This window comes from Lactuca virosa, chromosome 7, assembly GCF_052849685.1.
Source record: "Lactuca virosa cultivar CGN04683 chromosome 7, Lactuca_virosa_CGN04683_v6, whole genome shotgun sequence".
Lineage (NCBI taxonomy): Eukaryota > Viridiplantae > Streptophyta > Magnoliopsida > Asterales > Asteraceae > Lactuca > Lactuca virosa.
The window spans coordinates 185,643,580-185,656,669 of NC_136432.1; the positions used below are offsets into that span (position 1 = coordinate 185,643,580).

Here is a 13,090-nt window from a genome sequence, read left to right on the forward strand (position 1 = left end):
CAAAATGTATACATGCATTTATGAACAAAATTTTGTTTCTCAAAAACTCTTAACTTGAGTTTGATGTTTTAGTCCTTAAAATCGATTTTTGCACTAAGATCATGAACATGCAACCTTGTTTATCATACATGCATGGTGTTAAAACATATCCATGATGTTCTAAAAACCATTTTAACAAAAAGAAAACAAGTTTGAAGAAGATGAAGAAGTAGAAGAAGGAAAAAGTGTAAGAAAACTTGAGATTTTGAAGGAATAATGAAGTAGAAATCGAGTTTACCTTCCAAAACACCACAAGATGATGAAGATTTAGAGTTCAAGGTGTGTTCTTGGACTCATTTTCTGGAATAAAATTCGTGGTTGAAGGAGAGAGGAAGAGAGAATAGAGAGAAAATGAAGTGGAGGTGTTGGAAAAATGAGAGAGAATGAGGGATATGGAGTGTAAGGTTTGTGTAAATGTTTTAGGAAGGAAAATATTGAAGGATGAGAGAGGGTGGCCGACTTTTGAGGGTATAATGCCCTCCCTATCTTTTAAGTTTGTAAAAATTTCAATTATTTTATAAAAGTTTCAAACTTTTTATAAAATATACACCCTAACCAAGATTTTGTTCATAAAACCTTGATTTTTAACGTATAAATTATGGGTAATTGTTAATGACTTAAATTTTTTTGTTCCTTGATTATATTTTCCTGAATTTAGTCATTTTCAATTGATATTATGAGGCTCATAACAAATTTTATGGAGTCTTAGGTGTTAAAGTTTATAAATTTGAGATTTTAGGGCTTTTAGGGTTTTTGAGAGTTTGTAAATCTTTGGATATCAAAATAAATAGAATCTTTGAGACTTCAAATTATCTTATGTTATTATAACTCTTGTATAGTTATAAATAATGTTTGTAACTTATTTTATCGGTTTATTGGCATTCTATGTAGTGGTTTCGACATTCAAGTGAAATTGAGGAATCAAGTATACTAGCCCTAGTTTTCAACTTCAACTTAAGTTCCTACGAGACTCGGACCTAATTTATACCACTAGGTCAAGTGCGTGATGTGTGTATATGGTTCATGAAAAGGTGTTCAAGTCAAAGAGTGATCCGAATATGGATAATCACTACAGTTAAGTAGTTATAGAATTCACATAACAATGTGAAATCTAAGTACACTGTCCATCGCTTCTAATTGTTTCCAAGTTTCTAGTAGATTATAACTTAGCTTCTAGTTACTAAGTCTAGTATGTGTCGTTCCTATATGTGTAACTAAGTTTAGTCAAATCTAGAACCGAATCGAATTTTTGACGGTTGTCACAACTTTAAGGCTTTCAGATCTAGAAAGCGTTGTTGTCAAAAATTAAAGTGGAAGTGTGTGTGTGTGAGAGAGAGAGAGAGAGAGAGAGAGAGAGAGAGAGACGTTCAAGTGGCAAGTGCTCTGGCGACGGAGGTTTAGTGACGGTCAAGGTCTAGTTATGCCAGAGTTTTGGTTTGTCAGTTTAGGGTTAGAGTGTTCTTTTATATGTATTGTAGAGAGAGAGATATATTAACTGATCTGGGTTTTGTTTTAAATCTTCTTGAAATAAATCAACTTTGGAAATAGATTTTTGGGCTCTGTTTTGAATCCAGTTTAGATATGGTTTCCAGATCTTCATTTTGTGCATCCTTGTTTGTAAGTGTATAAGTTAGGAAGAGAGAACGGGATGGTAGGTGGAGGGTTTAACAAATCCACTATTTCTTGAGCTTAAGTTGTAGATCTGCAATTATCTTTAGGGCATGTTTGATATGACATGGATTAAGTCCAATTTCGGACTCAATCCGAAACCAGGTGTTTGTTTTGTATATTATCATTGGACTCGGTCCAAAGTTGGGACTCTGTCTTCACAAAAGCTTCAAATCTGGTCCGATTGGATTAGGGGTAGGATTCAGTCCTCAATTATGTGTGACCATTTTTCCTTATCAGAAGAGACGCAAGTAGAAGAAGAAGAAGAAGAAGAAGAAGAAGAAGAAAGTAGCTCCTCCTCCTCGATCATCGTTTCTTCATCCTCGTTGTCTTATTCCTCGCCGCCTCCACAGCTTCTTCCTCCTTCCTTATTCCTCCGTCGTCTTCCTCAGGTGCGATTTTATTTCATTCGTTTTTTACATATGATACATAGCCACTATCTGATTACAATTTTGGTATTTGTTTTCTACAATTCTCACTTTACAAAAAATCGATTCAGTTTGTAGTTCTTAGGAATTAGGAATAGAGTCTTAGTTTTCAATTATCAGTTTGTAGCCTAGTATGTCCTAAAATCGATTCTCAATTTTATACTCTTAAACGATTCTCAACTTGGATGCTCTCTTAGTCTTATATTTTATGATGTCACACCGTCGGCCGGCGGCGGAAACACCTGTACGACGTATGGATATTGGATCACAGTCATTGAGCATACATTGAACAGTGCAAAACAATATAAAACATAAGGGTAAATTACACGGATGGTCCCTATGGTATAGGGTAATCTGCACGGTTGGTCCCTAACAATTTTTTTTAACTCGGATGGTCCTTGTGGTTCGACTTTATTGCGTATTTGGTCCCTAACCCGCTTAAAAAGACGGTTTTTCCCTTACTAGATTTTTTTATATATATTTTAAATCATTTTAAATATATTTTTATTACAATAAAAAGCTTGGGTCCCACGTTGACCTCTTTATCTCTCCACGTCAAATGTACCCAACCCTAATCACTTTATTCCCTTCCACTGAAGCTGGTCTTCCCCCAGCCTCATTCTCTACCGCCGCCGGAGCTTTTGTCGGAGCTGAAGAACACGCCTGAATCAGTTTTCCACCTTTCTTATTTAGCTATCTACGCCACTAACACCATCACAACCATCAGTTAGCATGTGAAAGATTAGCCAAATAGATCCATCATAGCTAACATCACTACCGTCATCAGCTTTCTCTCTCTCTCACTTGAACCATCGCCCTGAATCACTTGAACTGTCGCCTTAAATCACTTCAACACAGCCATGAACAAAGTCCCTTCGTTTGAACGGGTGTCTTCTCCGGCGAAGTTGAAGTAGAAGGATACCCCATTTGGCTCTCTGGTTTCTCTGGCGATCTGGTTTCTTCCCATCTAGTTTCTCCGGCAAGGATTTTTCCTTCAAGTTTGATTTTTAGACAATTTGCTTCAGGCGAAGGACGATATCCACCCCTCATCTTTTGTAAAATTGGAAATGGAACCATGAATTAGAACACCAAAGAGCTGCTGGGATGCTCCACCGGCGACAACTTTGCTATAAAAAAAATCCTCTGCCGCCGCCCTTCAACTCTCTTCAACCTCTTCAGCATTTAGATCTCGTACCAGGTTTGCATCCTCAACATTTTGAAGTTGGTTGATGGGGAAGCTTGATTGAAGGTTTAATTTTGTCTTCATTTATCCCTCTCATGAAGGAGAGGTTATGATATCAAAGCCAAAAAAAAAATTATAGGTGCTTCAAGGGAGATCAGATTGAAGCTGTATTTTTGTTAATATAGGTTTACTTCCAAGAAGTAGATGCTACAGTATTTTGATTTTTGTTCATCTTGGTGGTTGCCGGAGGTTTTATAAAGTCTCCGGATTTACGAGAAATGTTGAGGGAAGGAACAGAGGATGGAGGGGTAGTGGGCCCTAATTGATTTATAATGATATAAATAATAATATGCAAAAATAAATACATCATAAAAGAAATGAATAAAGGGCAGTATGGTCATTTCAGGTCTAATAGGGACCAAACGCGTAACAAGAAAATATAGTAGGGACCGTCCGAGTTAAAAAAAGATGTTAGGGACCATCCATGTAATTTACCCAAAACATAAATATCACTTCCATTATGGATAAAAATATTACATCAAAATATGTTCCTGAAATTCTACGACAAAAGATGCCTTGACAGTTAGACATAACTATAACGATAACAAGTCTTTGGTAGCTTCGTCGATCAACCACTGCTTCCAGAGGTGCAGCCTTCTGAATCACAGTTTCCTAGGAGTACATGAGGTTTTGAAAACGTCAACACAATGTTGGTGAGCTCACATGTATACATACAAACACATACAAGACATGCAAGAGTCACAAAGACAATTAGCATACTATAACATAATCAACTGGGCCGACATTGGTGCCTTCGACCCGCAAGTATAGTGACATCTATCATACTATAACACACTCATCAGTCCCCGCCTGGTATACATATAACACATGCAAGGTCACATAGACAGCTAGCAAACCAATAACCACAAATCATGGGTCGGCATTGGTACCTTCAGCCCGCTAAACACTGGGAGGAGACTCACCTCAATTCGAGATAACTGGAACACAGGCGCTGCCGCTATCAGAATCCTCACATTGAACATAACCAATATATCCCTAATCAATAATTTAATACAATTTCCCAAAATCCAAGGTCCCAAACCATATTCTATACTTCCAATGGGTTAAATACCATTTTACCCTTCTCATATCGGATCCAATTACCCATAGCCCAAACTCCAAAAGACCCAAGGCCTAAAAGGCCCAAAAGAAAACCTCACGAGTATGCCCCGCGTACCCAACTCATACGCCCTACATACGATCCACTGAAGCACAAGGTACAAATCGTTAAAGCTCAAGGATGGGGACATCATGCATTACACTGAGCGTACGCATACGTACGCCCAACTTACTCATCAGATGACCAAAACTTCATATTAAGAACTTAATGCTTAATACCAAAACATCTAAACTCAGATCTAACCACTAAATAAGGTCTTAATCCATAAACTTGCCAATTTTACTCCTTTGCATGACTTAATGGGACCCAAACCCCATTTTTATCCATCTAAACCCATAATATGAACATCAACTTAAGCATGATTCATCAAAACCCATCAAGATGATATTTTTGTGGTTCCTAATAACTCCATAATGGATAAAGTTTCCAACTTTATCCATTAGAATGGCCCAACCAACCAAGATCTAGTCTTTAAGTCTCAAAGGGACCAAAAATGCATCTTTTCCAACTTAATCCATTAAGTCCAAGTTTCAAGCTTCTACATCTGAATCAATATGATATTTAAATGGATAAGTTTTCAACTTTATCCATAACAAGGTCACATACTTTCAAGATCTAAACTTTACGCACAAAAGTGACCAAAAGCTCATAACACCCAAAACTAGCTAGATCTAGCAAATGCATCATCAAGATTTAAACTTTATACACTTAGAAGAAAGATCAAGGTGAACAAAGTTTGGATCTACAAGCTCCAATGCAACCAACACTTCACCAATGAGCTTCTTCTTCTCCAAGATGCACCAAGAACACTCCAAAGCACTTAAAAACACCTTCTTTTTGCTGACAAAGCTCAATCTAGGGTTAGGGTTTCAAGGGAGGGTGTTGGATAGATGGAGGCTGAGAATGGAATGGGTTTGGAGAAGTTAAGGAACTTAAATAGGGATCAAACAAGGAAAATAGGGTTTGGGCACTGATCACGTTCACCCAGCGTACTCTAGCTACGCCCAACATACTCCAGATATGCCTAGTACGCCCAACGTACTCCATGTACTCCCAGCGTACTAGATTAAGCCCCAAAACTGACCTAACTTCAAAGGGTCATAACTTCTTCGTTTCAACTCCGATTTCGACGATCCTTATATCCACGGAAAGGTGATGATAAGCTCTACAATCTTATCGACTCTCATTTGCCTTAAAACTTTCCAAACTTAAATTCTAAATTCATAAAAGGCCCGAACTATCACTTTACGGTTATACCCTTGGGCTCCAAAGCACCAACCGAACTCTCGAATCACCTAATCTACATTACCCACATCCAAAGGGGTCTAAATATCTCTTTCCCCAAGGCCTGAAGCCTTATGATAACTGATCTTCGGGTCACGGCCCCGAATTATGAAACGATTCGAAACAGAATATTACAGGTCTTAGCACTTTATGGCCTACCATGTCCCTATCTCCCATACTCCATCAAATTGTCCATGCATGCTTTTTATGGAGTGTTCATTTGATTAAACAAATCAAAACTCCATCCCTCCATAACCATTCAAACTTTTTGGTCATGGTGATAAAAATGCAAGACTAGTTTTATAAAAACGTACAAATCATTTTATAAGTTATAAAATTTAACTTTTACCCAAAAGACAAAAGTCTTTCTAGTACAAAATGTTGTGCATGACATAATAAAAAAGCAAGACTAGTTTTTCCTTTTATAAGTTATAAACTTTTACCTTTACCTAAAAGACAAAAGTCCTTATAGTCTAAAATGTTGTGTATAACTTAATAAATAATACCATATGACATATTGTGTTACTTGCTAAATAAAATTATTATTTCCAACTGATTATAAGATTTTATTGAATATTTATTAAAATCAATTTCTAAGAAATAATCAATTATACCAAGTTGTTGTTAGTATGACTCTTTAGGATCATATATTTTATCAATATCACTTTATAATGACTTTTAGGCATATATATCTTTCAATAAGTTCAAACAGTGTTGGTATTATTTATTACAAGTAATATTTTCGTATGATTAAATTTGAGTTTAAAAAATAGGTTTTTCATAGGTTAAACGAAAAACCGGTTATGCCTTCAAACACAAATAAAAAAATAAAATAAAATAAAAAAACCCTAAAACATGTTAGGTAAAAGTCCAAACCGATATGAGAGAAAAGGAAGAGAAAAGCTACGGTTTTCTTCAAGCAAGAATGAACCAAATTGAAAGTTTTTTTTTGCATGGTATAAACACCAAGGTATTAACCATAAGGTCTTAGTGTTTACCATGTCCCTATGTCTCAGTCTCCATCATAATGTTCATGCATGCTTTTTAGGGAGTGTTCTTTTGATTAAACAATCAAAACTACATCCCTCCATAACCATTCAAACTTTTTGGCCATGGGGATAAAAAAGGAAGACTAGTTTTATAAAAACTTACAAATTATTTTATAAGTTATAAACTTTAACTTTTATCTAAAAGACAAAAGTCCTTCTAGTCCAAAATGTTGTGTATGACATAATAAAAAAGCAATACTAGTTTTATAAAAACTTACAAATCCTTTTATAAGTTATAAACTTTAACTTTTACCTAAAAAACAAAAGTCTTTCTAGTCCAAAATATTATGCATGACTTAATAAATCATATCATATGATATATTATGTTACTTGTTGATAAAATTATTATTTCCAATTAATTATTAAAGTTTATTGAATATTTATTAAAATCAATTTCTAATAAATAATCAATTATATAAAGTTGTTCTTAGTATAACCCTTTAGGATCTTATATTTTATCAATATCATGTTATAATTTTTTTTAGTAAAAAATCAAATCCATAAATTAAAAATCATATTTTAGTTATCATTGTACAACAAATGAGAAGGCAAACAGACAACAAGTTGTGTCGCTAAGTTCAAACGGTGTTATTATTATTTATTACAAATAATATTTTTGTACGATTAAATTTGAGTTTAAAAATAGGTTTTTCATAGGTTAAACCAAAAACTGGTTATGCCTTTAAATACACACACCCACACACACAAAAAAATATTAGGTTAAAATCCAAATCGATATGAAAAAAGGGTTAAAAATCGGACTGGTTTTTTTATAAAAATTTGGTTTTGGTTAAAACCAACTCATGTGCACCTCTGAGCCAACCTAATGGAATGGAAATCAATTTTAATTATAGTTAATTTTATATTTTTATAATATTATAATAACCCTGAATACCCATGATGCACATAAATGTTGAGCTTGCAAGGTTGTTAATTGGTATAATAGAATCACAATCAACCAATGATGAAAAAAAGTTGACGGCAAGGAATGAATCTTACTAGGGGTGTGAATCAAACCGCATAAACTGTCCGCACCGCACCAAACCGCACTGCATAACGCGGTTTAGAACTAATGCGGTGTGGTTTGTGATTTAGAATTTTATTAAACCGCACTTTGCGGTGCGGTTTGCAGTTTCTAATCGTAAAACAATGGTTTAAAACGACACCACACAATAATATATATATATATATATATATATATATATATATATATATATATATATATATATATATATATATATATATATATATATAGTTAGACCTGGCAATGGGGCGGGTTTGGTGCGAATCGACATTGATCCAAACCCGTTTAACACATTTCAAATTCTGATCCAAACCCGCTTCGTAACCCGTAGGGTTTTGAATAATCAAACGCATACCCTTATCCGCCGAATCAACAGATATCCAAACCCGCCCCGTAACTCGTAAGTTTTTTGAATAATCAAACACATTTTACTTAAACCTCAAAATAATATTTATTAAATAAAACAATGTTGATTTAAATAACACATTACGTACTCGATGACCTTCGATTGGAATTACAATCATTTTCCTAGTAACTTCTGATTGATTTTTGATCCTCGATTGCATTAATAGAGAATAAAAATTTCCAACTTTCTTCCGATTGATAAATGACTGCTTGGTTGATTAAATATAAATGAAATAACATCATGTTTCTTGCTAGAATACTGAAAGTCTAGAAGTTGAGTCCTCGATTCCTATGTAAAACAGTTTAGTCTTCAGCCTTTTCTCTTTGGACTGTCGATTAAAATTAAAAGCAAACTTTAGGTTGTATAAAATATAAATTTATAACTCTAAAATTTATATGGGCGGGTTATAAACGGAGTGGATCAATGATGATTCATACCCGACCCTTTTAATAAAATGGTTAGCGGGTACGGGTCGTTAACGGGTAAACGGATCAAAAACTATGCTCCAAACCCATATAATTATTAAGGGTTTGGATCAGATCAGGGTCAAAACCCGCTCCATTACCAGGCCTATATATAGTAAAAAGACAACGATATATGAATTTGGTTTCATGATTAATGAATTTGAATGTAATTGACGCATAATGGAAGTGTATATATTTTGCTTGTTCATTTTAAATAACAATGATTGTTTGCGGTTAAAATGAAGGCAATTTTTAGTTCCATTAACTTTACTTTCATGTACTTTATCTTATAATATAAGTAATTAAACGTATTAACTTACTTTCATGTACTTTATCTTATAATATAAGTAACTAAACGTATATGCGATGCGGTTAAAAATGCTTGTTCATTTTAAATAACAATGATTGTTTGCGGTTAAAATGAAGACAACGATAATTTTAGTTCGATTAACTAAAAATACACAACATTAAAGCCAAACCCTTTCATCTAACCACATAAACTGCACAAAAACCGTATAAACCGCAACGCATAAAGCGGTTTAGAACCTTCGTGGTGAGGTTTGCGGTTTCCAAAATTCACAAACCATATATGCGATGCGGTTTGCGGTTTCGACTCCAAACCGCACCACAAACACCCCTAAATCTGACAACTCATGTGAATGTGAGAGGAGCATGGCGACCATTAGAGGGAGATGGGTCACCCGCGTTGTCAAGTGGCCACATAGGCACTAGGCGTGGTGTGTGGAAGGTACACCGGAGTCCCGAGTCCCGACAGCTTTATAGTCCTAAAAGATTATTTCACATGGGCCCATAATTTGCAATCGCCATTTCAAAGGATCACCACTTTCCAAGCCCATTTCGTAGTGACAATTATAAGGCAATGCGATGTCGTTTAGACCATTTGCACAGTGGGCTCATTGTGAAAGTTATTACTTATTATTTGTGGAATGGGGTTAATTATTAGGTATTATTTGTCAAACGATTAAGAAATGTGATACTTTTGTCATTTTCTCTCGGTTAAAAATGATATAATTAATATAATAATCTATAGTCGTTTCATAAAATTTTGGATAGAAAATCAAAATAATTAAATTAAAACCCAATGCTAAACCTTTTTAATCCGACTAGAAATGGGGCAATGAAGTAAAATGGCTATAACTCAAATAAAAAAATAATGTTTAAAAGGCCATTTAAAAAAGATACATTTGGCCTACATAAACCCAAATACAAGTTACGAATCACCTTCATGTTTTCAAACTCTAGATGTCCCAAGCTTTCGTTTAAACAAACGTTGTAGGAGATAAACCTGGAGAACACTAGCCCCGATCAATGCTGCTGATTCAATCAGTGCTTTGTGGACTGCTCTTCTACCCATTTTCTCATTTACTGCACCCCAAGTAATATAACATACCACCATTAGAAACTTAAAAATGACAAATTACAAAAAAGCCACTATATTTTCAGCCATTTACATAAAAAACATTAATACTGAGGCATTTAATGCTGACCCAGTACCAGGTCCTCAATGGCTTTTCTATTTTTTTTAAAAAGGTAATGCCTATAATGCATTATGTATATAACTAATGTCTTTTTAGGGTAAATGGCTTAAAACATAGTGGCTATTCTGTAATTTGATCCTAAAAAAGTCAAACGTATCTCTTTCTTTTCATATGTCATAAAGTATACCAACTGCCTGACGATCATTCTCAGCCTGTAACCAGTGTTGTTCAAACTGAATATTGTAAAGCGCTTCTTCCAATCTCGCTATTTGATCAAATAACGGCTTGAAATGCTCTACGGGACCCACAAATTAAAAAATATTAGTTGACCAAAATGAAAGGAAAACTTCTAGTCAAAGTTCACAGGGGCATTACCGTCTTTTGCGTGTTGATCATAGTATGCGAAATGACCAACTTGCACATCAAAGTCTACTGTCTCGTGATATGGAGACTTGTTTGTGAAGCAAAAATGATATAAACCTTTTTTTTGAGCCATAAACTCGTATTTTTCGCTAGTTCTATCGTGCATACTGTGTACTTCCTCTCCACCCGGACCTTTTATCTGATATGATTATTACATCAAACAATATGGATTTAGTAGATGTAGATTCAGTCTGACTTTAGACCCAGTCAGAGGTAGTCAAGCAGTCAGATCTGACTCAATCAGCAGCTATCAAACAACCCCTTACTCTCACAACTAATATGGGGAATCTAGTTTACTTTTCACCCAAAATAACAACCAACTCATTGGGTTTTTACTCAAAATAGAAATGTACTTATAATTATTTATAGATAAAATCAGTTTAGAATTATTTACCCATAATAGCAATGTAGTTAGGCTATAGGGTGTACCCATCTTTCATCTTTCACCATTTTGTGCCACGTAAGCGCCACATCATCCCTTCCATCTTTCAATACCAATGTACACCCAATAGCCTTAGATTTTGCTGCCAACATGGGCAATGTTCTTTATTTGTTACATATTGTTATTATCCATAAAAAAATGTAAATACATTGCTACTATGTGTAAAAAAAATGTAAGTATATTGCTATTACTTTCTGACTTTCCTATTTCTTTGAAACTTAAATGCACAATAATGCTCAATATGAAACAGTATAGCTAAAACAGAAACTCCAACATATTACAAGATCATATAAATTTCTCCAATAAAGAATAGAATGAAAGAAATTACCACGAGATCAACACCCTCTTCAGCGAAATGCCATGTTGATTCGGCCTTAATTACAACGAAAGAGACATGAACTGTATCACCTTCGTATTCAACATTATGAGATAGACATTCTTCTCTGTCGATTACGAATCTAATCCCGACGGCCTCTGTAATTAGGAAGGAAAATACGACGGCAGCCGTTAAAATTGTCGGAAACCTCATCATCTTTGCATTCAACAGTTTCTACAGATCAAGTATACATAGTGAAATTGAATTCATGGGATAGGATTATAGAAGAAAATTGATGGGCGAAAGGGGTAGATCTGAGGAAAGCGAGTACTTACCTAGGGTTTTGACGTTAGCTCAGTTTTAACAGTTGAGTTAAAAATTAAAGTCGAACTCTGATTTACAATGTACACGAATGTCGTGTCGTTTTGAACTGATAACAATCTTTTTGATCAGTCCGGTTGCTATTGGATCTTTGCCTTGGGCATTTGTCTTTTGAAAAAAAAATGTATTTATTTATGTAACCATTGCATTGGTTTTGTGATATCATATAGAAAACAACATATTACTCTAAATATCAACTCAAATTTATTACTAGTATTTTATAGATCTGAACAATGTATTTCTTTATTTTTTTTATGTATAATGATAGTAAATTTATATTTATTATCCAAAACACCCATGTATTTAGGGAAAATTACAAATTTGGTCTCTATGGTAAGTTTTTTGGATTTTGGTCTTTATAGTTCAAAAAATAAAAATTTAGTAATTTCAGCATGTGTCATTGTTGTTTTGGTCTCTATAGATAAAATATATTATCTCTCATATGTTAACTCACCCAGGTCCCACCCCCCCCCCCCCCCCCCCCATGTGAGGATGGTGTATCAAATATGGACAATTCCCTCCTCTCCCCTCATGTGAGGATGACGTATCAAATGTGGACAATTCGATCAGTAAACCATCATTTTTATATGATAGCCATATATGGTAAGTTGTTTAGTCTCCGTTAATGAGATTATCATCAATTAAAAGAAAAACGATTGCAATAGGAAAGTTATTAATTTTCTTCATCTTTTTTGTATTTTGTTTGAGCATAAGCAAATCTGATCATGTTTTCTATGGACCTTCAACATGGTGAGAAGTTCACAAAATTCCATGCAATTCAATATATGGATAGTCATGTTAGTTATATTGACGTACCGGACATAGACGGGTCTTGTGCGTACTAGTTTGATTTTATTATATTTGAGAATCACTAGTTAACTGTTGGGGTCTTCAGTGGAAGAGGAATATATTTAAAATATGTTTAAGATAAAACTCATATAGTTATCCACTCATTATTTTAATCTTTCAGTCGAGTTGATTTTCAACTTCGACATCAGAGGCGGAGAGAGTAGGGGGGCTGTCGGGTGCTTTGCCCCCCTAATCTCTTTTAGAAGTTCAACTAAGTTATAGATAAAATGAGCCCACAAATAAATTTCTAGCTCATATCGATTAATTATTAATATGAGCCCCTCCCAATCCTTTTTAAAAGACAATTATTATATATAAAAGAACAATGACAGTATGAGAATTGTAACCAAAATTGAGGCTCATGTTTGATTTAATTTTCACTGCCTTCACTCATATTTCTTTTATTTTAATTGGCCATTGATTATACCTCTAATTTTATCAATTATTCAGTAGAT

At 34.4% G+C, this 13,090-nt stretch overlaps 1 protein-coding gene across 2 annotated transcripts; it reads right to left on the minus strand.

Moving 5' to 3' along the window:
• Positions 1 to 9,856: 9,856 nt before the first annotated feature.
• On the minus strand, positions 9,857 to 11,894 carry LOC145123794 (transmembrane emp24 domain-containing protein p24beta2-like). 2 transcript variants are annotated; one of them, XM_079058999.1, is made up of 5 exons: positions 11,741 to 11,894; positions 11,418 to 11,639; positions 10,600 to 10,786; positions 10,412 to 10,519; positions 9,857 to 10,111 (listed from the first exon to the last, which is right to left on the minus strand). In XM_079058999.1, exons 2-5 carry the CDS (start codon positions 11,619 to 11,621, stop codon positions 9,978 to 9,980), a joined length of 633 nt encoding a protein of 210 aa, XP_078915125.1. In that variant the 5' UTR covers positions 11,622 to 11,639; positions 11,741 to 11,894; the 3' UTR covers positions 9,857 to 9,977. The 2 variants fall into 2 exon arrangements, with proteins under 2 accessions (XP_078915125.1, XP_078915124.1); XM_079058998.1 differs by lacking the exon at positions 11,741 to 11,894 and having other exon boundaries at positions 11,418 to 11,731.
• Between the last annotated feature and the right edge of the window lie 1,196 nt (positions 11,895 to 13,090).

Excerpts from the sequence above, each read along its gene's own strand:
- LOC145123794 (XM_079058999.1), bottom strand. The coding sequence starts at position 11,621 with ATGATGAGGTTTCCGACAATTTTAACGGCTGCCGTCGTATTTTCCTTC. Across the intron at positions 10,787-11,417 it reads AAGAGGGTGTTGATCTCGTG|ATAAAAGGTCCGGGTGGAGA; the intron begins GTAATTTCTTTC and ends TAATCATATCAG. Across the intron at positions 10,520-10,599 it reads TGATCAACACGCAAAAGACG|AGCATTTCAAGCCGTTATTT; the intron begins GTAATGCCCCTG and ends TGGGTCCCGTAG.